Raw genomic sequence first — 25,419 nt, 5'->3', positions numbered from 1 at the left:
TTCACATAACGATTCCCCTGCTTAAACCACTTTCCAGACATTAATTATACGTTCCACAATATCTAACACCTTCATTGTCTCTCTGACTAGTTCTACATAAAACGTATGAATTATATCTCACACTATACATCTGTATATGCAGGGTGATGAATAAGTAACACTGTTATATGATTAAGTTCTTCTGATTAGGCTGTCATATTTAATAATTTGCCGATTTTAACAATTCTGTTCACCTTCATCAACTTAATCAGGTATATGTCAAATCATTGAAAGCATGCTGCGAGTATACATATGTTTGATATGACTGCACCTGAAAGACGAACGTGATTTGGAGCAACATCAAGTGCTAATTCCTCATTCAAACGTTCTGGGCTTCTAACAAAACTTATAGGTATGTGATCAAAAGTAAATCAATCATTCTCGAGGTGATGTCCCCAGTGTCTTACTATAATCAAACCAAGGATGCAAACTGATCCCTCAATAATTCATATGCTCCTAACTGAATGCTCCATTGATTCTTTGAAGGACTTAGAACAAGTTACCAACTCCTGAAAGTTCACAAATGAATAATCCAATAAAGCTGTTGTAGAAGTCTTTGAAAGATTTGAAACTGGTTGCTAACTACTATAGGTTTGCTAATGGATGTTCTAAAATTGATACTTCTGTAGACGTCTTTGAAGGACTTGAAAAGGTGCCCAGCCAGGAAGTTTGCATCTGAATGGTCCTATGATGCTATTGTAAGCTATTCTGAAGGACTCACAGGCTGCCAACCTCTCAAAGTAAATGAATGGTCTAATGATACTGTTGTAAAAGTCTTTGGTGACTTCTTTGACAAGAGAGTGCTACACATGTATATGTGTTTCTTTTCAGTTTTCACTCATGAAACAATTCAGCAGTAAGTAGAAACTTGGATCTTATCATCCCCCTGTTCCACGTGCCAAAAGAGCCGCAACGATTGCTTCTCTAACACAAACGCCACTGGTGCATGGCGATGCATACATTGCACAGGCCACATAGGCATATTTGATTATTGTATTTGGTTTGCTAAAACTGTAACCTATGCAATATACATCAATAAGATTCAGAACTACTTTCTTGCACTAAAATCTTCTTTAAATGGACTAAGACATGGTACAATGTAATTCCACCAACTTGAAGAAGATTTTCTGTCATCCGTGGTGGTTCCAATCTACTCTTGCCTGTTAAAGCTGAACCATCTGTAATTTGAATGTTTAAAAATATTTTGTTAGATGTAGTGACGGACTGGAAATATCACACAGCCTGAACTTTGAGTAAATGTATTTTGTATGGCTGTACACATGTCCACATCATAAAATCAGGGCCACAAACGATATCGTGAGTTCAACCTATACTAGTATTGTATTGGATAAAATGTACAATATCTGATTATTTGTATTTCAACAATTTTCAGTGAATATATTGTTGGTTGTCTGATTAAAAAAACCACGATACTACGGTTACAGCTAGTACAGCTAGTGTAGTTTTAAGGAATTCAAGCAAAATCAAGGGACTTTGTAATTTAGCAGCAAAAGATGTTCCAGTTATTTGATAGATTGAAAGATTGGACCGAAGAGTTTTTTTTAGGAGTGCTGGCTATTGATTAGAAATCTCAGTACAAGAAAATGCTTTGGTAAGATATACATAAACCGAGGCGGTATGATGTAGACTGATGTGTCTGCATGGCGTAGACAACATAATGAAATATATGAAAGTACGTTCCTATGTAATAAGTACATCTTGGCGTGAAATCCAGGGTCCATGTATGCTGTTCATTACCGGTCAGTTAACAGACCATGGAAATTCGATCCAGGGTCTAGGGTCAACCACACAAACTTACCTACAAATTATACTTTACACATATCAAGTCAGCTACACCTAAAATGTGTTGGCTGTTATTCTTAAGGTCTTTTCTTCGGCTCATTAGCTCTTCAATATTTTCTTCGGCTCTAACTGTATCGGCCATGGATAGCAAGCCTTTGCGTGTATCGGTAAGCTTCTCTCTGATTTTAGCTACAACAGTGTCATGCTCTAGATAGTAGAAAGGCCCATAAAACAGAATTAAGTTGTTACTGTACTGGAGTTTGCCTTTAGTTTACTGCGCCATGAGCTAGAAACCTTAAATAACCATATTTTTTACTGTACTGGAGTTTGCCTTTAGTTACAACTGCGCCATGAGCTAGAAACCTTAATAAATAACCGTCTTTGCCTATGGCTGCAACTGTATGATTGGCTTGTAGGGAACGTTTAACATGAGTCAGTCGCAGATATCCTTGCGACACAAGTAGTTGTCGGTTTTACAGTACATACAGCTATATGAATAAGCTTTTGAATTCTGCTCTTTGATTGCAAATTTAGTTTAGAACTTGCATATAAACTTAATTCTAATTAAGAATACCTAGCCGTTTTACTTCACTGTGATTGCCCTCCATGAGTCGTATGGGTTCAACAGGTTGACAAGGGTAGATGATCTATATGATTAATACAAGTCTAAAGATTAAAATGGGGATTAGATGAAGCATTAAGCATTAATTTCGGTTTGGTTTGTGGTGGCTGGGTCCCACTATAAGTAATGCTTCTCATCAAACATTCGGTTGTAGTAGAGTCTACCCAGTTTAATTTGTACTGGTCAGATCTCATCTTATCATATACAATTCGTCCACTCATTAAAGCATTTGCTTATGATAGTCTACATAACTAGATTTGGTCAGCAAGTAGGGGCCCTGACAATTGAAGGTTTGGATGTATATATGGCATTCATAGGTAAACTATAACCAGCTTCGAGTAGTAGGTGTGGTGTTCCCAGCTTGTTGCTGGTGTACTTCTACTAGTAGAAGAATAGAAGGTCTTGTGTGGAAGAGTTTGATCTATTCATATGGCTATAAATAAGCATATGTTATAGCATACATATATGAGATAACATTTTAGTGGTCTTTTACTATTTCTTCTTGTTCTTCTCCCTTTTTACCCTTCTCCACACACACACACACACACACACACATACATACATACATACATACATACATACATACATACATACATACATACATGCATATGCACATTAACGCATACATGCACACACATGTACATACATAAAGACAGATGGATGGATGGATGGATGGAAAGAAGTGCCAGCAGACAGACAGACAGATAAATGGATGGTCATTGTGCCAGCATATGCCCCCTTTTGTGTATGGTGGATACAGGGAAACCATTCTTTCTCTAACATACTTTGTATGTAAAGCCTTGAGGTACAAATGATCGACACACAAGACTTTGATTTCATAATTGGTTTCTACCTTTCAGTCATTCTTACAAATCTTTGACAGAATTTGTAAACATTAAAAAGGACTCCAACCTCCTCATTATCACCTCTTTGAGGTCTACTTTAGTAAAGGTACTATACTAAGGATGGGAAGATGACAGTTGTGGACAAATGCAGTTATTATCTTCATCATTATCACCTACTTAAGGATGCCAGATGTAAACCATTCAATCAGGTGTTATTGTTTTTATCGCTTCCTATACAGGTACATAGATCTTGAAGAGTCTCCTCCAAGATCTACAGCCATTATTTTTAGTTCTGTATCTTGTCTATTTTAGTACTTAAACACAGTTCAAGTACACAGGGGCTTATTTACACGATTTGAAAGTTGATTAATAGTAAGTTACCATGGTACTTTTTTATCACCCAAAACCACACATAAGTAAGTAAACAGAAATAAGCCTGACTGGACTTCTCCTTTGAAATGAAATAATAGTTATCAAAATGTCAAAAACTGATAAAGAAAAATAGGAAATGTACAGAAATATATTAAGTAAATAAAAAACAGATACACTAACAGGGTTTTTTGTGATCCTCTGGGACTGTTATGGCATTGTCTATGGCCATTTGAGTATTTCCTGCATGGGTGCAAGGGAAAGCATCTGATATGTGGTATTGGTGTATGTATGCATAGCTTGGGGTGGTATTGGTGTTGATGAATGTGTGCATAGTTTGGTGTGGTGGTGGTGTATGTATGCATAGCTTGGGGTGGCATTTATGTTGGTGTGTGTGTGCATAGCTTGGTGTGGTGGTGGTGTAGGTGTGTGTATGTATTAGCTTAGGGTGGTATTGGTGTCTGTATGCATAGCTTGGGGTGGTATGTGTGTGTGTGTATACATAACTTGTGATGATGTTAGTATGTGTATATATGCATGGGGTGGTGTTGTGTTAGTGTATATATACATGGGGTGGTGTTATGTTGATGTGTATATGCATGGGGTGGTGTTGTGTTGGTGTTTACATGCATGAGGTGGTGTTATGTTGGTGTTTATATGCATGGGGTGGTGTTATGTTGGTGTTTACATGCATGGGGTGGTGTTATGTTGGTGTTTATATGCATGGGGTGGTATTATGTTGGTGTTTATATGCATGGGGTGGTGTTATGTTGGTGTTTACATGCATGGGGTGGTGTTATGTTAGTGTATATATACATGGGGTGGTGTTATGTTGGTGTGTATATGCATGGGGTGGTGTTGTGTTTGTGCATGTATACATGGGGTGGTGTTTGGTTGGTGTGTGTACCATGGGGTAGAGGTGGTGTTTGTGTATGCATGCTTTGAAGTAGGGTTTGGTGGTCCTTCAAATACTCTACCTGTTTCAGGAATGAAGGAATGACATTTTATTTGAAAATAATGAAATTATAAGATTTCCAAGTAATGTCACATCCACTCTTTATTTGTTTGCCTGTAGTATATAACTTCAAGTAAATTATCGTACTAGGCTAATTTTGAAGAATGTCCAAGAATAATCAAGAGTCTGAGAAGTAATTGAATAGATTTATAACTTTGGCGAGATTCTCAATTTCACACATAATCATATAATACAAGTAAATAGACATGGAGAGGGGGGGGGGCAGATAAGTTTTTGACAAATCTGGTAAAGACTGTATTTAAATACCTGCACCTAGAAACCTACTGGGAAGGGTGATGAGTTGGTTCTATGTGGGGGTTGTTGGGCGAGGAGGGTGGGAATGGAGTAAAATTATGACAAATATTCTGAGTGGTCAAAAGTCTGCTTCCTCTCTTTCTTTGGTATTGTCTTGTTATCTTCGCTGGATAAGTTATCCTTGACAGGTGGTGGGAGGGGATTACTGATTTATTTGTTTTTTTCTAACTTAACATATGACCTTTGAACTCTTAACTCTTTTCTTAACTAGTAGCAGTGAAGGACTCTTCATTTAGCTTGGAGTTGAGTGAAACACAAACAGAGGCAAATTGAGAAACAATAGCTTAATGATCTTGGAGTCTAATTACCAGAGAACACACAGGTGCTGACGTCAAACAATGACCAGACACACAATCAATTTAGTCAATGGTACAATTAAGACTTATTGATGCCCTCCAGTTATTTGTATGCCCCAAGAAGGCAATTGTGTATAGGTATTAGAACCTGCAGTGAAAATAATCTCAACGGTTGGGTAAATTCTCAAGAATTACAAATCTAGTGAGCTCTTGCAATCAAGATGATCATTTAGGCACTAATAAATGTTATGATGCTATAGTGGTATATCACACACACAAAGATGAAGTAATTAATTAAAGAAATTTTTGCAAAGTAAAAATTTGAACTGTGTAAGTATATGTTGCATGAAAACCTGTAGGTGACAAGAAAGGTGAGAGATGTCACAGCTACACAAAATAATAGGTTAATCCTAACCAAATTAACATTCCATAGCTAGTCTGATATTGCTTACAGGCTGGGAAAGGACACACTTTCTTTAAAACAAAACAAAAATTTGCAACAGTTGCTTTAACAAACAGAAAGAGAAACAAAAACATGTAAGGTGAAATGTTGATTAAGGTAATCAAAACATGTACAGGCATAAAACGATAAACCAATGGTAGAACAAAGAATTGTTTGTTAATTACACACACACACACACACACACACACACACACACACACACACACACACACACACAAAGTAGAATGCCTACATGGTTGATGATTCAGTGGGATGCTAATGCACCTTGTATGTCAGTCTACTAGATAATTGTAAGTGCTATTTTTCTTTGTCGGTTCATGTCACTACCCGTAATGTTGGTGGCCCAAACAATCTCATTCTTGTCAATTGGAAAATGGGAATACCTGTGTCCATTATGTGAACAAAATAGTTGACATACACTCAGTGAGTTGTAACCACTTTGAACAAAACACAAAATACATTAACATTATTGTATTAAAAGAACAGACATATAGTCTGATGACTAGAGTGATTGGCTGTGAAAAGACTGACCTCAGCTCTGACGGGTAATGCATCGATCAAAGCTTATCAAATGCACTATGGTACTAAAATGCAGGTGGAAACTTATAGCTGCCTTATTGGTCATATAGGACAAAGATCTATGTATCACAATATGCTAAAAACAAATCTAAGGTTGACCTGCTTTTTTGATATGTTCAGAAACCTGATAACAGAGAGAGGGAGGCAAAATGTAAAAATGACAGTTGTCAATATGTTGCAACTTTAGCTTCGGAATTTGAGAAAATGGCTAAAACATCAGCAGATTTATACTTTACTGCCATATTAGAGCTTAACAGATGAAAAATTTTCTTCTCTTTTTATTTTTGCATCAAAATGTTGTAAAATATCACTAATATAAGGAGTGTTCCAAAACTGGGGGAAAGGGAGGGGAGGGGAGTGAAGAGTGGGTGAACAGTTATTTGGCAAGCAGACTCCCACACTTACTACAGTAACTTTACACCAGTGTGTTATCTGTTTACATGTGTCAAAGCAACAGGTCCTTTATAAAAACACAGTTCACAACATGTCGTCTGCTTGTCAAAACTGCTAACATTGTTAAGTGTTCTTCCAAATTTGTACCATTTCTGATTTAGACTTATCGATTCTGATTAACCATGACAATGTCAAAAACAAATAGAAATAATTCAAATTTTGTCAAGTTTTTGCATTTTGTATTTTCCTATTTTTTTTCTACATGTGACAAAAGACTGTGTGCAGTTTATAATGACAATGAACACATTTTTTCCCCCTAAAAAATACATTTTTTTGTTACATTTCAAAAGTGTGGGAAAACATCATGTGTTGATTTGTTGTCTGCGGTTCTTTTGTAACGGTGATATGTGTAAAGCTAGGCAATCGCAATATAGACTGACCAAGGTCAAAAGCCAGGTTACAACACAATGCTCTGAAAATAGCACTGAAAATATTCTAAATATTTGGGTAAAAGGTTTGATAAACTGATGATCACAACAATGGTCCAAGGTTCAAAAGCTAGCCAGGTATTTAAAATTCTACCTTTGTCTGTATTCTTAACCTACTGTAACATGCACATCTTTTTTTTTTAAGAAGTCATTTTTTTAGTCAATAAATGGTCCGTATTTTTAATCCTGAGTACAAAACATTTTAATTGTATATTTAAACTAATTTGCTCTGCCTTCCCACAGAGATTTCAGGTGAACAATAACAACCAAATTTTTTATCAAAATACTTCCCTGCTCATTTTTTGGTGTAATTTTTTTTAGCTTCTCCTTCACACTCAGGGTGCAAATAATTTGAATTTAGTTTTAGTAGAATCATAATCATCAATAAAATGGCTGAATTCCTCAGGACAACATGTAAAAGGTGTAGCCATGTAATGCATGACTGAGTACCAGTAATCTCAGTTCACCTGCTGTCATTTGACAGCAAAACATGGCTGCTGTTCAGTCATTGGCCACACAGGTCGCAGTGATCGACCCCTGACCTTTCAACTCTCATAATTTTCTTGTCATAAGTTTGACTTTACCACCAATAAAAATTGATGGTCTGTATGAATTATTTATAAATAATCGGTGTTGTATGAAACCCCATGGCGGCCACTTGTTTCTGTCGTTATTGATCGGCCTCCAGCATCAGTCGGTCTGTAAACATGTTTTACATGATGGAGTATGGGGAAAGAACAACCGGAAGTCAATCTGTGAATTATTTTGTATTTATTTGTACCTGTTCAATTTGAATGTAATCAAGTTCTTTTTACAACCTGATCTGCCTGGTTTATGTAAATAAATAAAAACAAAACAAAATTGAGTACTCGCACTCCAAAATTGTTTGTTTTGTTTACACCAAATTCTAAACTCTTATCGCATGTCCTAAAAGCAACAGATACTTTTCTCAAAAATGTATGTTTGAAATTACATTCATATGAAATTACTACCATGTTGGCAACTAGGTACCGTCAAAGTGGTAAAAATAGATTTATAGGAAACAAAGCGGACAGATAGTGGGCTGCACTAATCAATTGTCTATGGCCAATTAGATAAAGAAAGGAGGCCAAAATATCTTAATTGGCAGACAGCCCACAGTGAAATAGCTGCAAGGTCTGACATTGTCACTGAGAAGTCTCCAAATGAACACGGCTTTGATATGTGTTTACATTTTCAAATTTGAATAATTAGTGACTGAAGTTAAAATTTGAATTTGACATATTTCAATATAATATTACTTAAAATTGTTTTTATTCATGTTTAGTTTTTTTTCATGACTATTCTTGACCAAATCTAATATTTCACTAAGCACATTACAAGTAGATAATTACTTGACTTCCCACTAGAGGGCGCTATTCTATAACAATGACACATCATCCAAGATTCTGTGTTCCTTGATGTTTGTCAAATTCTCTTTTAGCACACCTAAATAGTGTTTTTAAATAGTTGAAATGTCTCTATGATTCTGATTTCATATTTATAACAAAGTACACATGCAGTGTTAAACTCAAAGAAAGGCAGAATCTTGGAAAATAGATTTGGTGATGATCAATTTTAACATTAAAAGGTAGAATGCACCTTGGTAACAAATTTTCCTGCAAATCAAATTTCTTCAATAATCTCCAACTTCATGACATAAAAGAATGTTCCTAGTCTTTTTGAAATAACAAAAACAAATTTGAGGGTTTACTATCTTGTTTTCAAGGAAATCATCAATCTTTATTTTCCCATAGACACAGTATTTAGCGACCATATTGGATTTGGCAGCCATATTGGATTCTAAAATTACTAAATTTTGATATCATTTTGACCTCCCTTTTAAAAATTTGTATGGTGACCCCAGATAAACTAAAAACCTAAATGGTCCAAAATCTGACAAAACTTTGACAAAAGTTCAAGCAGAAAGTGGAATACTGACAAAAAAAATTGACATAGAAATAGTGGCACTATAAAACTTCTGTTGACATTTAAAAGTGTCATTAGCTGTATGTACTTACTGTACATATTTTATGCTGTATATGTATTAATGTGTCTCTGATTTTGACACAAAGTTGGCATATTATTGAAGGCAAAGGTTATCAATTTTTGTGTGTCTCAGTGTCTTGAGTCAGTCACGAGTCTTAATGCCTGATGTATTAGTAAAAAAATGTATATCTACATGAGTCTGGTGTGAATTCTACTTCACAAAATCAAAAACATTTCGTTGTCTTTTATAGTACTATTTTTGGTTATTTTGAATATTTTTGAACTAAAAGTTTGTACAACTTACAAACTGAAAAATGATGCATTGAGAGTAGATTTTCATATGAAAGGTAATAAAAAATGACAACCTCTTAAAACTTGACTAACTGTCCATCGTGTTGGCAAACCTACTTCTGATAAAACATTCAGGGGACTTAAAATGTACCTGGAACTGTGATAAAACTTTCAGGGGACTTAAAATGTACCTGGAACTGTGATAAAACTTTCAGGGGATTTGAAATGTACCTGGAACTGTCATAACAAATGCTAAATATGTTTTAAAACCAAAGCAAAAATTATGTTTTGCATTTGTCAGATGTATGTTTTTTCTAATAAAGTGTGTACCTCACAAGTAAACATCTTAAACTTATGCTGTTACTTTGGTCAAGAAAATTTATTAAGGCCACAATGAAATATTTTTACATTGAGAACAATATATCTCTACACTTATCAATTTAACATTTTAAATTCAAAATGGCCACCAAACAATGTTAACTTTATGGGGAAAAATAAATTAACGTTTAACTTGACAACAAGATGGTAAACCACCAAATGTCTGTGATGATGCTACTGTGGCTTTACATTTAAACTGATGTATTCATATTTTGATGCTAATACAAATGATATCAACTCATTTACTTAATATATTGCCAAGTCATCCCAACTATTATTAATCTAGGAGGTACTGACTAGGCATGAACTTTGACCCAGCCTAGGGCTAGATCAGTAATACCATAAAATCTAATGTAGACAAAAACTACAATTGAACTTGACCATGCCTAGTCCAAGGTCAGTGGTATCAAAGTTCACAAACCTCCATATAAAGAAATACAGTGAAAACATTTCACACCAAACTTCATAAAACTGTAAAAAAAAATCTCATAAATTGACTGATAATTTTGTCGTTTATTGACACCTGAGATATCAGTTGATCAGTTTGTTTCTACAATGTTTTATTATCAATTTACTTTACATAAACCCAGTCTAGTAGAGTGAAAACCTTGACCACTCTAACTTCACAGACATAACCCATCAATTTTACTGATTATTTTGTACTTTTTCAACAACAAAAACCACACAATTATCTGATATGGTTATAACTTATCACCTGTTATTGATTTTCTTACACTCCTTGACTGGGAATGTAGTTTTAGTCTATTAAATGTTAGCTTTCCTAATCTTATCAAATATTTGAGAACACAATTTCTTTCACTATTAGGTAAATATTAGCACATAATTTAATATCAAATAGTAATCTTGCTTAATATAATATCTAGGAATATCAATGGATTTGTACTTTCACTTTAAATTTTAAAATAAATAACTAAAACATTGTTGTACTCTTTGGTTGACGATTCCTGCAAAGGTATGTAACAGAAGACCTTTGGTTATGACTATCAACGGGATGCCAAATCTAGGAGCTACCAGTATAACACATTATTATCTTAAGTTGCTAAAACTACATACTATAAGTTCACACAAGGGTCAGTGTAAAAGCAAACATAGTCCTTTCGCTACTGTACAGAAAACAGATTATAACTGACATTTGGGGGTCAGTTTTTCACTTGACATTATGGTGTGTCCCTGAACTGGTGAAATTGTATGATGCAAGGATGATATTTGTGTGATATGGTGTGTTCAAATACATGTATAACTGTACAACCCTGAATAACCTTAGATGTTGTAAATAAGATATTTCTTAACCTATCAATGGCAGGTTGGGGGTGGTTGAGCGGTTAGCTTGTACGCCTCTTACCTCTGCAGCCTGGGTTCAAACCTGCCAGGTGTCGGCTGGGTTTGATTAAATTTACCATGTTGTAAGTAAGAAGAGTGTCGTTCAGTTTGACTGTACAACGCAGGTTTTCCCCAGGTACTCCATTTTCCTCCTGCACACTGAGCCTATAAATGGGACTAGCTACCGTTGGTCATCCGATAAATAAATAAATAAAATTAACATAAATGTTGCACTTGGTGAAATTCTTTCCCTTAATAAATGGCAGACGTTATTAGAATGTGTTAACAATTTTATAGTATAAATTAAAAATGTTGACCGAGCGAAAAGTCAAAACCACAGACAACCACCTCACATCTGTGCATATTCTTTTAACAAAATATTACCTTTACTGTATTGTTTTCAAAAACAGGGTTTTACTTGCACTAACAACAAGGTGTTTTAAAAAGTTTGTTTCTTTTGTAATGGAATTGACCCATGATATCATAATTTTTATATTTTATTGCTCAACGTGAGGCTTTGAGGCTGTTTGGTTTAATTTCAATATCTCATCTCATTCCTTCTTTTCTCTCATCAATCTAACCCCTTTTTTGAAAATAGACTGGTCCTCATTCAACCTTTGTAGATTTATAGTAATGACTTCAATGTGAGACATACTACACATGTTCTAGATTCTACCTTTTGGCAGACTAAATTACAGCAATTTTCAATTTATTTACCCATTTCCATACTTTACAAAAATCATACTGTGAGCCCAGAAACTTTATCAATCAGCTTTATTCTGACATTTTTCAATACTCAATCTGGTCTCTTGACCAACAAATAAAATTATAATTTTTATGACTGACTTCAGAGGTAAAATTGTATTTGTTCGTTATAATGTATGATTATTGCTCATTTATCAGTACTATTGAATTTACAAATATCAAAATTTATCAGCACCTTGAAATATTTGGTAAAACATTTTGTCTTATTTTTGCATTTTTGGGGTGAGAAACAAACTATCTAGCCTAGAGACATTGCTGTCTGACTTCCAAATCCTGGCAAACATTATCTTCAACTTCAGCTCAATATCCAAGTCTCTAGGTCACATACTTTTCATCTAGTGTCAGGTTTTTTGTCATTCATTCTTATAGTTTTGAGGCTATCCATTGACTTTGAATCTGAAGAAATCTTTACCCCACTCTAGATAATGTTCAGATGAAACCCAACAGATAGCTTCTAGACTATTTATTCTTTACTGTTGTATTTTACAGGAAGTGGTCTATGAAAAAGCTTGTAGAAAGCACCTTTGTAAACAGACTGCAGTTCATCCATGGTGATGTCTATATTATCAAAACCTTCCTCCAGTCCATATATGGCTAATCGACATAGTCTGGTGGTGATTGCTGAGATATTCTGGTTGTAGGCTAAATCATAGACATCCATCCACTGGGCTGCTGCAACTTCCTCCTGACATATGTTAATATCAAAGGTCAAAGGTCGTAGTCGACAGATGACATAGATGTCAGAGTTACCAAAGGCATTGGGATGATTGTGTTGTTGTCTGAATGACAATATGGACTGGAATTCTGAAAGAGAAAAGAGGAGAAAAATATCAATATCCAGAAGAAGATTTGGATCATTTGAAATATTTTTACACCTAATTTGTATGATGTTGTTCAGAGATTGAACACTTTTCTGACTAAACATTAAAAAGACACAACCTCATTAGAAACAAGACAATTGGCTCGGTTGGATTATCACACACATACCACGTCCACTCCCCCCCCCCCCCCCATTAAAATTTGAATTTGGCAATCACATATTTGCAAATTGAAAAGGATTGCTATAGTTTGATTTTATTTACAGACAATTTTGTTGTTTTACTCGTTTTGATGTAATAAATGACTTGAAAGGCGCAGTTGGTCAGCAAAAAACTTTCAGTGAAAATTTCCCACGATGAAACATGACAATGGAATATGCTTGATGTCAATTTACATGTTTTCAGAACAAAACTGCCAAAATGAAAAATCACTTGGGAATGAAAATTTTCCGTAAAGCAAATAAAACATGACGATGGGAACATTTTGAGCAGACAGTAAATGTACAGCTATGTTGAGAAATCTAACTTAACAACAAAATGGCTGACGTAAAATGCTAAGGAGACAGTGGAATTAATCTAATGTCAGTATTTTCTCTGGACATTATTTTACCAAACAGAATGTGTGATTGTTACTTGTCGTACACTAAATCCCCAAAAGTATCATTGAAATACCACACATTAGAAGAAGTGACACCCAAAAATGCTGGCAGACCTACCCTACTTTTGAAGGACTTGTTATTGAAAACCGTATTTTTCTTCTATTTTGCCTATAAATCAATTTTTGTTGTTGAAGATCTCCAACACAGTACAGCTACAGTGTCCTCCATTGTACACCCACCACGAAACAAGAAAATGTAACACAAAGACCTTAGATAGCTAAGAACAGTGCAGGTTGAACACAATGTCATTTTTGCTGTGTGTGTAGGTTGTCTAGATTTCAGCAAACGTTTGTCAATTGATACCGTATATGCCTGACATGGTGATTTTCTGAGTGGATTCAAAAATGTTAAATATCTGCTGGTGTAAAGGTGTGGTTACCGTACATACTCTACCTTGATTCAATTTCACAAAGTAAATCCTCCTGTTAAAATATTTTCACAGCATATATCAATATTGCTTTTTGAGTGCATTGGAAATCATGTAATTTCCCTTTTGTTTCATATTATTTTTACCAACAGATAAAATCCCACAGAAAAAAGATAGATTTATTTTGACAGACAGTGGTGCTTCTTCTTTTTCTTCTATTTCAAATGATAGTAGTAACATTTCACGGACTATTCTGAGTTATTTTAAGTAGGCAACCATTGCTCAATATTGTTGATGTATATTGGAAGCCGTGTTGACTAGTTCTGTCAACAGTGAATAGGAGACACTTTAAGAGCAGTTTACATGTTTTTGACATTATTAGATGTCTTCATATTTCGGTAGTAATTAATATGATAAAATTAAATACTTTCTACCATTAGACAGTTCTCTAGGCTAAAATCATTCTTACCAGTATTAACCTGGCAACCACACTCTTTCAAAGACAGTTAACCAGTATTAACCTGGCAACCACACTCTTTCAAAGACAGTTAACCAGTATTAACCTGGCAACCACACTCCATCAAAGACAGTTAACCAGTATTAACCTGGCAACCACACTCTTTCAAAGACAGTTAACCAGTATTAACCTGGCAACCACACTCTTTCAAAGACAGTTAACCAGTATTAACCTGGCAACCCACATCCCTTCAAAGACAGTTAACCTGTATTAACCTGGCAACTCGCACTCCTTCAAAGACAGCTAACCAGTATTAACCAGGCAACCCACACTCTTTCAAAGACAGTTAACCAGTATTAACCAGGCAACCACACTCTTTCAAAGCCAGTTAACCAGTATTAACCTGGCAACCACACTCTTTCAAAGACAGTTAACCAGTATTAACCAGGCAACCCACACTCCTTCAAAGACAGTTAACCAGTATTAACCTGGCAACCACACTCTTTCAAAGACAGTTAACCAGTATTAACCTGGCAACCACACTCTTTCAAAGACAGTTAACCAGTATTAACCTGGCAACCACACTCTTTCAAAGACAGTTAACCAGTATTAACCTGGCAACCACACTCTTTCAAAGACAGTTAACCAGTATTAACCTGGCAGGCAACCCACACTCTTTCAAAGACATATAACCAGTATTAACCTGGCAGGCAACCCACACTCTTTCAAAGACATATAACCAGTATTAACCTGGCAACCACACTCTTTCAAAGACAGTTAACCAGTGTTAACCTGGCAACCAAACTCTTTCAAAGACAGTTAACCAGTATTAACCTGGCAACCAAACTCTTTCAAAGACAGTTAACCAGTGTTAACCTGGCAACCACACTCTTTCAAAGACAGTTAACCAGTGTTAACCTGGCAACCACACTCTTTCAAAGACAGTTAACCAGTGTTAACCTGGCAACCAAACTCCTTCAAAGACAGTTAACCAGTATTAACCTGGCAACCACACTCTTTCAAAGACAGTTAACCAGTATTAACCTGGCAACCAAACTCTTTCAAAGACAGTTAACCAGTGTTAACCTGGCAACCACACTCTTTCAAAGACAGTTAACCAGTGTTAACCTGGCAACCACACTCTTTCAAAGACAGTTAACCAGTATTAACCTGGCAACCACACTCTTTCAAAGACAGTTAACCAGTATTAACCTGGCAACCAAACTCCTTCAAAGACAGTTAACCAGTATTAACCTGGCAACCACACTCTTTCAAAGACAGTTAACCAGTATTAACCTGGCAGGCAACCCACACTCTTTCAAAGACAGTTAACCAGTATTAACCTGAACCACAATCTCATTCCAAGACAGTTCTAAATTAAACCAATCTTAACCAGTATTAACCTAGAACACAAACTCATTGCAAGAATTTATTCCTGAAGTGGCTATTGCTCGCAATTGCACTACATATACAAAAAAAAGACAGTACTAAGTTAAACCAACCATAACCAGTACCAATCTTGAACACAGTTCTAAGTTAAACTATTCTTAACCAGTATTAATCTGGAACACAAACTTAATCCAAGACTGTTCTAAGTTAAACCACTCTTAATTATAATTAACCTGGCACACAAACTCATTGCAAGACAGTTCTAAGTTAAACTATTGTGAACCAGTATTAACCTGGAACCAACACTCATTCCAAGACAGTTCTTAGTTAAACCAATCTTAACCAGTATCAACTTGGAACACAAACTCATTGCAAGACAGTTCTAAGTCAAACCATTCTTAACAAGTATTAACCTGGAACACTCCATTGTTATCTTGGAGTAACGATTCCGAGACAAGTGATGTTTTTCCATGAATGGCAGGATGTACAGCATGTATTCCAGCTTAGCCAAACTAGTATATAGTCCCAGTAATTACGTAAGCAGGTAGTAATGGTAGTATATTGCCATAGTAAGTAGCATTTCATAAATTCATCTGTCTCCCAGGAACACTTCACACTGAGTTGACATGAGACTACACTACTAGTATTGAGTCTTGGAGACAAATCAGAGCAAGATCGGAAATAGATAAAAAACGATAATGTATGGTGATTGATCAGCAAGAAACCATGCACACAAAGTATGTTGTTGACTACAATGACAGGAAGGTGCAAGGTGGAGTCATTAGTAGCACAACAAAGCTGTCAATTTTATGAATAAGTACAGCTGGTACAAGACTCCAGTTATGACTATACCCATTGTCTACAATTCACCTAGCTATGTTGGGTTATATATGTAGTCTGAAGTTAATCATACAATGTTATAACACTCTACTTGATTTACTCAGCCTCGGGGCTAACAGAATTCACACCTTTACAGTTGTTTGGTGTTTTGACAGATTCCTTATTCATGTTCATGGGGTTTCCGTGATCAACTGATTTTTTTTCCCAGGAGTATTTTGTTGCACACCTCACAAACAAACTACTGTTTGATAAATTATGACAAAAAGTCTTCTGGTCAGATGAAAAGTAATTTCAACTGATTATTTCATAAATTTTGATTTTCAAGGAGGACATTTATTTTTTCAGGACTTTGAAAAACTTTTTAGGATCAGGTTCAAATTCAAGGACATTAAATGTATATAATAGAAAAGAATTAATCTGACCTCTGTAAACTAAATCAACACCCTCGATTGTAAACATCACAAGGTAAATTTGACTACAAAATATACATCACATCAATTTTTTTTGTTCACTTTTATGAACAAATCAAAGGAATTTGTTGTTGTCATAAAGTCTTCTATATACAAAGCTACAACTCACAGAAAACACTGGTGCATTTGCTTTCAAGAAGTGAGCTAAGGAAAGGTTTCAGGCAAAGACAAAATTAGGTAAAAACAACAAAACAACCAATACAAAAACAACAGGGGGTGCCTTTGATGTAAGTTCATGCTATGCTTTTATCAGTTTGTTTAGATCTTTATATTATAAAGTACAACTAACAGTCATACTGGATTGGTATAACAATGTAATATTCTATCAACATTAAACAAACAGAGTCATGGAGTCCAGGTTCCTGTGGTATTTAAGCTCTGATAAGTTACCAACACTAATTTCATTGTATGTCTTTGCATGAAATGTCTCATTCCTGCAAGGTAAGCAAACACATCGGTATTTTTTTCGTGGGTTATAACAGCATCAAGAAAGTGGCATCATAACAGGTGTGAAAAACAGTTGTTGGGCAGAGCTATGTAGAAGATTGTTCTGAAGGAAAAAAAGAGATCTTATTTAATCCATACAGCTTCACTGCTGTGACACTATTAATCCAAGTATGTGGGATTCACACATTGGGGTTTAAAGGCTTATGATGGATTAAGATGATACTTTAGGTGAGATTAACAGTTGTCTAGCAAAGCTAAGTGAGTCTTGAAGAAAGGAATTACAAGTATCCAATCTAATCCTTATCATGGTTTCACTGATAAGATGTGAGACTGTGGGATTCAAACATTGGCCTTTAAAGCAATAAACTTGGTCATCAAGACATTCATAGACATGCTGACACTAGGCTTACAACAATATTACAATTAATACAGAATGAGCACAAGAGTGCACTTTTGATATGACCCTTTGAACATGTTCAAAGCATTGTCCATTCACCACCTCCTCCTGTCCTCTTCACACACACACACACACACACACATCCCCCCCCCCAGCAAAGCCCTACGTACAGGCTCTGTTATACTATTTTGGGAGCACACAATCCTTGCTGATATAAGACTGAATCCTTCATGTGACAATCTTGTTCTACAAGGCTCCTATTTTCTATCACTGGGTAATTTGAGATAATCTGTGATGTACACTGGTGCCTCAGATTTTGTGTTTTGCTATGTTTCACATGTTATCATACTTTTCACTTTTTGCTACGATGAAAGTCAAAACATTACTACCCAGATCTCCAATATTACTTAACTTTGTCAAATGTTTTCATGACTTGCACCAAATTAGTTATGAACTACATTGATTCATAAGAGTAAAATACAAAGCAAGCAAACGTGAATTACCATAGTGATAAAAATGTGCAGAACTGAGCAGTGTCATATGCATTAAGGTGATACCCTTGCGACCCAGACATTTTCAAAGTAAAAGAGTCCCTTTAGGTGATTTCAAATGTGGTTAAATTACCAAATAAATGTAGATACTGTGTTTTAAAGGGCATAATCTATAATCTATAATCTATAACTTTCTGAGTTTAACATTGTACAAATTTCAATTTTTCACTAAAAAGATATAACATTTTATGACAGCACAGACCAAATCAAAGATTTTTATTTCACATTGTACATGTCTCAAACTCTGTCTTATTGATAAAGATTTGTACACACGTGGTCTTTGCTGTTGTATTACTTATGTAGTGTCTTTTGGACAATGAATCTCTGTCTATAAAGTCAAACATCAAAACTCCACACTATTCTGCCACATAGTGTATTTTTTGTATATAGTTATAAAACTATTATCATGTCTCTGTCAGATTCATACAGTTTTGACAAAATTTCCTGAAAAGTTTGTCATTTTAAAAATGTATTTGTTACATTTTGTGTCCATTTAGAAAAGTTTGCAAAAATGTGTATTATCTCCTAAATTGTGTTAATCAAACTATTTGACATGATTTTCTTTGGTATGAAATTTGACAAATACCTCAATTTTTGACAAATTTTGTAACATTTTTGTTTTCTTTTAAAAAATGTTTGGATATAGATTCATGTTGGTCTTCTACATTGTACTGACATCAGATATGTTTTCGTCTGGCTTGAAATATGATACTTTAAACTTTGTAATTATCACCTCAAATTTTCCAGGGGCCAAGATATGCGATGACAGTTTTAACACTTGATAAATTGTACCAGTATCTAGTGTTGTTTGTATAAGGTGTTCTCTATGCCATGAACTTCTTGTGGTGACAGGTCAAAGGTCAAATGCCACTCAAATTGATAACAACATTTTGTTTCAATAAAGTTATTGTGCTATGCAAAGAAGCTACACTATTGGTGAAATAAATCCTGTAAATGGCTGACTGGAACCATAGACAGTAGAGGGGAGACTACTGTCTATGCTGGAACAAGGTTGTGAAGTTAATGTCTACAAGACTTTGTATAAGGGTCATACTACAGTGTATATATATAATAGGTTGCATAAAACCAGATTTTTTGCTTTTTAGTCTTTTTTCAGATGGCTTTTTGAAAATCTGGGGGTGGGTGGATAGGGGGGGGGGGACCTTTGGACAGTCTGTGCTGTCATAAAATGTTATAGTGAAAAATTGAAATTTGTACAATGTTATAGAATGGCACATTATCACCCAAACTCAGAAAGTGATAGATTATGCCCTTTAAAACACAGTATCTACATTTATTTGGTATTTTAGCCACATTTGAAATCACCTAAGGGGACTCTTTTACTTTGAAAATGTCAAGGTTGCAGGGGTATCAGCTAATCATGACATACGACACTGTTCAAAATAGTGACTTCTGTGTTAATAGAATAAGATAGTACTCAAATCAAAATACTCAAACCTGTTTATTGAACTACTTAACTGACTGACTAGCTAATTAATTTACTAAAGGTCTCACATTAATGTGTGAAAATGTTAGAAATATTATACAGTAATTGCATGAAATTCATCGCTATTTGATAATTATACATGTTGGAAAACTGTCGCCCACATTCAGCTAAGTAGTTCTGATGAGTGATTTTTGCTTACAATGATTCGTTGACGACAAAGCCTGATTGGTGGGTGGATACCTAATTGATATTACAATCACTGGTGGGTGTATATCTAAGTTGGTATTACTGACACTGGTGGGTGGATACCTAATTGGTATTACTAACACTGGTGGGTGCAAATCTAATTGATATTACAAACACTGGTGGGTGCATATCTAATTGGTATTACTAACACTGGTGGGTGCAAATCTAATTGATATTACAAACACTTGTTGGTGCAAATCTAATTGATATTATTGGAATTCAGAATTCAAATGACTTGCGGTTTATTAATTTTTTTTTGCACAGTTAGTAAACTTCAGCAACATAGGCAGGTCACAGGTATTTATCACATTTTTGTGGATTCTACTTGACTAGATATAGCTGTATTAAAACATGTCTTATCAACACAAATGACATCACCTTTCTTGCAATACTATAGCTACAACTTGACTCTCTCGTTGGTCTAATATTGATCGAAACCAGATGACCACACCTACCTGATTTTATTCCGGTCTCTTCCCACACTTCTCTGACAGCTGTATCCGCAATATCTTCAGCCGGATCTGACAATCCACCGGGATATTTCCATAATGCAATCTTCAAGGGAGAGGAACATAGGAATGATAATTTTGTTTATTCTCTATGTGGTACAATTTGAAAGGACACTTGTTTGAATTTGGTCAAACTTACAAATGTTCTCTACTATGCTACTACCATGGCCCACATACAATTGATTTCAGCTGAATTGGAATAAAGACAATCTTATTTCCTGATCACCATGCTTTCAGAGCACAGTCGGAGAAAAATGTCTGTTGGTGCTGTCATTCAATTACAACTAATTTTTTGTTTTACATTATCAAAACATTTCAGCAAAGTAATGTCATTTTACCAACATTCAAACCTTGTAAAGCCACATTTACACAAGGAATAACTTACCCGTATCTTGTCTTGCACCATCAATACTTTTCTATCATCTTCATTCAAAACAAATCCTGCCATACAAGAAAAACAAATCAGTACATCATTATGTTTCCCATCCTATGCGCTAAGCACATCACAATTACTATCAATTACTATGGACCTAAAATGGCACAATAGCCTTTCAGCATATAGAAGTGCATAGGACAAAATGTTCACATAGCAACCACTACCCTATACCAGGTTCCCATTTAAACAACTGGGTTGACTGGGTCGCAATTGTAGTTCGTCTTACCAAAGGATTTAAGCCACCCAGAAACAAAATGGTAGCCATGAAGCTCACTTGTAGATTCCAGGCCAGCAAATTAGCTGGGATTGCAAACTTAATAACATACATGTTATATATTTGTACAGATATAACCCAATGATTTACAAACTCAGTGATACACACATAAACCCAGTGGTGTACAAACCTAGTGATACAGACAAACCCAGTGATATGCACATAAACCCAGTGATGTACAGACAAACCCAGTGATGTACAAACCCAGTAATATACACATAGACAAGTTTAGTGATGTACAAACCTAGTGATACACAGACAAACCCAGAGATGTATAGACAAATCTAGTGATAACAAATGGAAAAACATTTATGACACAATGGACAAACCCAGAGACATATAGACAGACACACCCAATGACACTCTCAGTGGCACAATGACAAATCCATTGGTACATAGACAGATAAACCCAGTGATACAGGGACAAATACTGTCACAAACAAACAGGCTAAGTAATTTTAAAATTAATAAAAATAATTTAACTTTGTCTGGTAATTTTCATTTGAAACAATGAACCCACATCCATAACCATTCATTCTCACATACCAAGTAATAAACGGACAAAGAAGGTAAACATTCGTCATGTAAAGTACTCTTAATAATAATAAAAATCTTTTATTTGGCCAAATTCTAAAAATTTCAGGTATTTTTATTCTTGTCAAAATCATTCCCCTGAGTCATATTTTTCTTAACAACACAAAGCACCTGGAATGACTGCATAGTTTCTACAAGATTGTGAAATATTGCTGTCTTACTCCTAAGTACTCCATTATCAATTCTTACACCTACATAAATCATTCAAAACTTGAGAACAAACATTAGGTGTGTGATTCATATGCTGGGGAATACAAGATGAATCACGGAAGTCACCCTCACATATTTTGCCCACTGAGGGCGCAAGCACTCTAGGCGACCAACCATCTCCTTTTGAGAACCAGATCTGCTTGATATCATAACAAGTGCAAGGATGAACTATATTTTTGAAATAGTCAGTGAAGAGCACTGGGCCATGTTTTTCATGTGATCGACAATTTTACACTTTGTGTAGCCTCTTACAATCGGAAGAGATTAAAATAAAGTTCCTTTGAAACAGTAAATTGGAAACTAATGCAATGTTTTGATTAATCTATGATGGACCTTGAATATGCTATGATTTCATCATTCAGTGTTAAACTGATGGAATACACCTGCAGATTGATATTATTCCATCAGTTTCAGAGAGAGACATTAACACTGAATAAATCAACACTGAGGTCTCACACTGATTGAAAAGTCGCATTTGTTTCAAATTCACCATTCCAAAGTACCACTACCTATTACTGTCCTATTGGCTCATGCATACTAAGCATTTTTTCATGATTCAGTGTGTGTATTTGCATACTACATAGAGACAGCTACATTTGATAAATTTTGACCACATGAAAATACTGAGTCAGCCCTAATACAAAACCAGATTTTTCACAAGACATCATGTCAAAAAAACTAATGTACCGAGAAACTCTTGTCAATACACCATTATTTCACAATCCAGTTATTTGCAACACCCTTTGTTCTAACCTGAGTCATGGCCTGTGTGGTTAAATTTGTTTTTTTTGTGTGTACAATTACAGGTAGTAACAGTTCTGTGTGGGAGTTTGCAAACAAAAAAAAAACATTTAATCTCAGATCAATAAGAGAAACAATGAAATTGACGTGGGTGGGGAAATAAAAAGTGTACATTGTCAATTTGCATGCTATGTGAGCTTTTACATGGTTTCAAGGTTTAATACTTAAAATATTTATCCATTTACAAAAAAATTTGGACGCTATTTTTTCTACTTCTTTGTCAACTGTTTCTTGTAATACAATACAACTGACACCCATGATAAAATTAAAGTTTCAACTCTTCAAACTCATCCGAGTGTCCTAATGCTTTCAAAATCACAAAAGAAAGGGTAAACAGAATATAGAGCATTGGAGCTTAGGGTGGCCATACTTAATTCTCTGTGTCTCATGACCTGACCAACCCTCTATTTCTTCAATGTGGTGAAATAACAAAAATAAAATTGACAACCTTTTTTACCTTAAAAAATCACACTATCACTGATTGTATGGTGTCAACCCAACAAGCATATATCCGAGTGAAAATTATCATTTATTGCTGAAATTTGGGAAATTTAATCAAACAAATGGTTCACAGTTTCCTTCTGACTTTCATTGTCAGTTCTAAGTCATTTAGATTGTTAAAGTAATTAATTATGACCAATCTAAAATCTGATGGGGTGAAAGCGGCTAGATCATAGATGTCTTTATTTACCTCTATTTCCATCGTTTTGTGTCATTTGTTTTGTTCAAGGTGATAACCACCTTCCCACATCTGACCCTGTGTAATAGAAAATCTCGTTTGAATCTCAAGGATCTTGAAAGGTTTCTTCAACCAATCAGCACACTTCTCTCCAAATCGTTCAGGTCATGTCGTCAACGCAATCCTCCGTGTGTACATTTTTTTTTTTTTTTTTATTTCTCCAGTGTGTGCAGCTGCCACACTTACACTCATCCTGATTGGGTATTCAAAAGCATGAGTTTCAAACAGGATTTTCTATTCCACAGGGTCAGATATAGGAAGGCGGTGATCACCAGGAATAAAACAAACACAAAATGATGGAAACAGAGGTAAATACAGACACATCTAGCCACTTTTACCACATCAGATTTTAATCAGATTGGATTATCACATGAAACGATCACCAACATATATACAAACACTTATATATGTTAAACTTTTTCTTTTAACCAACCAACCAACCATTCCATCATTTTTAAGGTTTTACAATGAGAAACACTGCAGAATCAAGTACAGATGTCCTTAGTAACAGAATCAGCATATATAGTTTTGGATTCACAAATTCAATTTATGTTTACATGTACCTGCAACTCCAACTTGATGTGAAGCATAGAGTGGTATCCTATTGGGTGTATCTTCCCTCAACCATCGACACAACATAACGGTGTCACCCTGAGTATGATGGAATGTAAATCCCTGCTGCGCTGCAATGGGTATCAAGGCACTCTGTAGGATGGGCACTCTTATCCATATGGCTTTCCTTCCAGATGTCTTCCAATGATGGAGAGAATCTAGGGACCAAAAATATAAGATAGATAGTTTGGATAATGTGGATCTGGGAAATAGACGCAATAATGAAAAAGTCTTCGAGAGAGGACATAAATCCGACAGTAATATTCTGTCTAATATATGGTCCTACAATTGGCTAGCAATTTTATAACATCATTTATAGCAATATCTACAGATAACATAAAGTGATGTTAATTGACCCAAAGAATTGTGTTCCATTAATTGTATTGTGGATACAGGTGTAGAGTTGGACCATTCCATGGAATCAAAGGATTGTGAACAGTTGATTGTGCTTCACCTCAGAACTGAATACGATGACCTGCTATTTGTACATGTATGATGATGTTTCAAATCTAAAAAAAAAAATGTCATTTTAAATTGCATTTGAGATATGCATCATTTCTCAAAGTGAGAAAAGAAATGAGCTTTTTTTGGCAGCCGCAATGGATGTGAGCACAGTGTGGTCTGCCTGGATGGTCAGGTGGCATTTCATTTACATATATTTTCATTTCTTTATTCCTGCTTTAATATACGAGTACGCTTTTGTATGATGATAGCTTATATTTTGACCTGAACATAGAAATTATGTGAAGAGCGTAATAATTAATATTGTCGCGACTCGTACCGACTACCGGTAGTTATACACTTTGTTTCAATCTTTGTTTACCTTTCAGAATTTTGTCAAAAGAAATTTGGTTATATTTCTCCGACAAAGTGGCAAGATCAACAGTAATGCCATTATACCTGTCTTCTTTGCCATTGAGAATTGTCGCGATCGTCCTTCGGAACATATGCATCTGTTGTTGCCTTGGTAACAGCCACCTTCGTGATGATGCCCAAGAAGCACAGGATGATGAAAATAACGTTGATAACTTCATTACCATCAGTGCGTTTTATGAGTCAGTCGATTCATTCAGAAGCTTTGTGCAGAGATTTGAACATCTGCTTTGGCACTTTTGGTTTTTAGAAGTAACTCGTGGATTCCGTCGGG

General features: G+C 35.3%; 1 protein-coding gene and 1 long non-coding RNA gene across 2 annotated transcripts; both read right to left on the bottom strand.

Moving 5' to 3' along the window:
• Positions 1–621: 621 nt before the first annotated feature.
• On the bottom strand, positions 622–11,388 carry LOC144439515 (uncharacterized). The gene is made up of 3 exons (XR_013481110.1): positions 11,267–11,388; positions 1,859–2,049; positions 622–1,217 (listed from the first exon to the last, which is right to left on the bottom strand). It is a non-coding gene; the product is annotated as an uncharacterized LOC144439515 (long non-coding RNA).
• A 728-nt stretch (positions 11,389–12,116) lies between these two features.
• On the bottom strand, positions 12,117–25,396 carry LOC144438997 (nucleoside diphosphate-linked moiety X motif 6-like). Its single transcript, XM_078128236.1, has 5 exons — positions 25,096–25,396; positions 24,224–24,430; positions 20,992–21,047; positions 20,553–20,652; positions 12,117–12,813 (listed from the first exon to the last, which is right to left on the bottom strand). Exons 1-5 carry the CDS (start codon positions 25,310–25,312, stop codon positions 12,473–12,475), a joined length of 921 nt encoding a protein of 306 aa, XP_077984362.1. The 5' UTR covers positions 25,313–25,396; the 3' UTR covers positions 12,117–12,472.
• Positions 25,397–25,419: the final 23 nt, after the last annotated feature.

Source organism: Glandiceps talaboti, chromosome 8 (genome assembly GCF_964340395.1).
Source record: "Glandiceps talaboti chromosome 8, keGlaTala1.1, whole genome shotgun sequence".
Lineage (NCBI taxonomy): Eukaryota > Metazoa > Hemichordata > Enteropneusta > Spengelidae > Glandiceps > Glandiceps talaboti.
Note: the sequence above shows the minus strand (reverse complement) of the source record. Positions and strands in the feature narration are given on the sequence as shown.

Coding starts and splice junctions, on each gene's coding strand:
- LOC144438997 (XM_078128236.1), bottom strand. CDS start 25,312: ATGGTAATGAAGTTATCAACGTTATTTTCATCATCCTGTGCTTCTTGG. Junction 24,431..25,095: donor TTTTGACAAAATTCTGAAAG/GTAAACAAAGAT, acceptor TTTGGTCCCTAG/ATTCTCTCCATCATTGGAAG. Junction 21,048..24,223: donor ACATCAAGTTGGAGTTGCAG/GTACATGTAAAC, acceptor CTTGTATGGCAG/GATTTGTTTTGAATGAAGAT.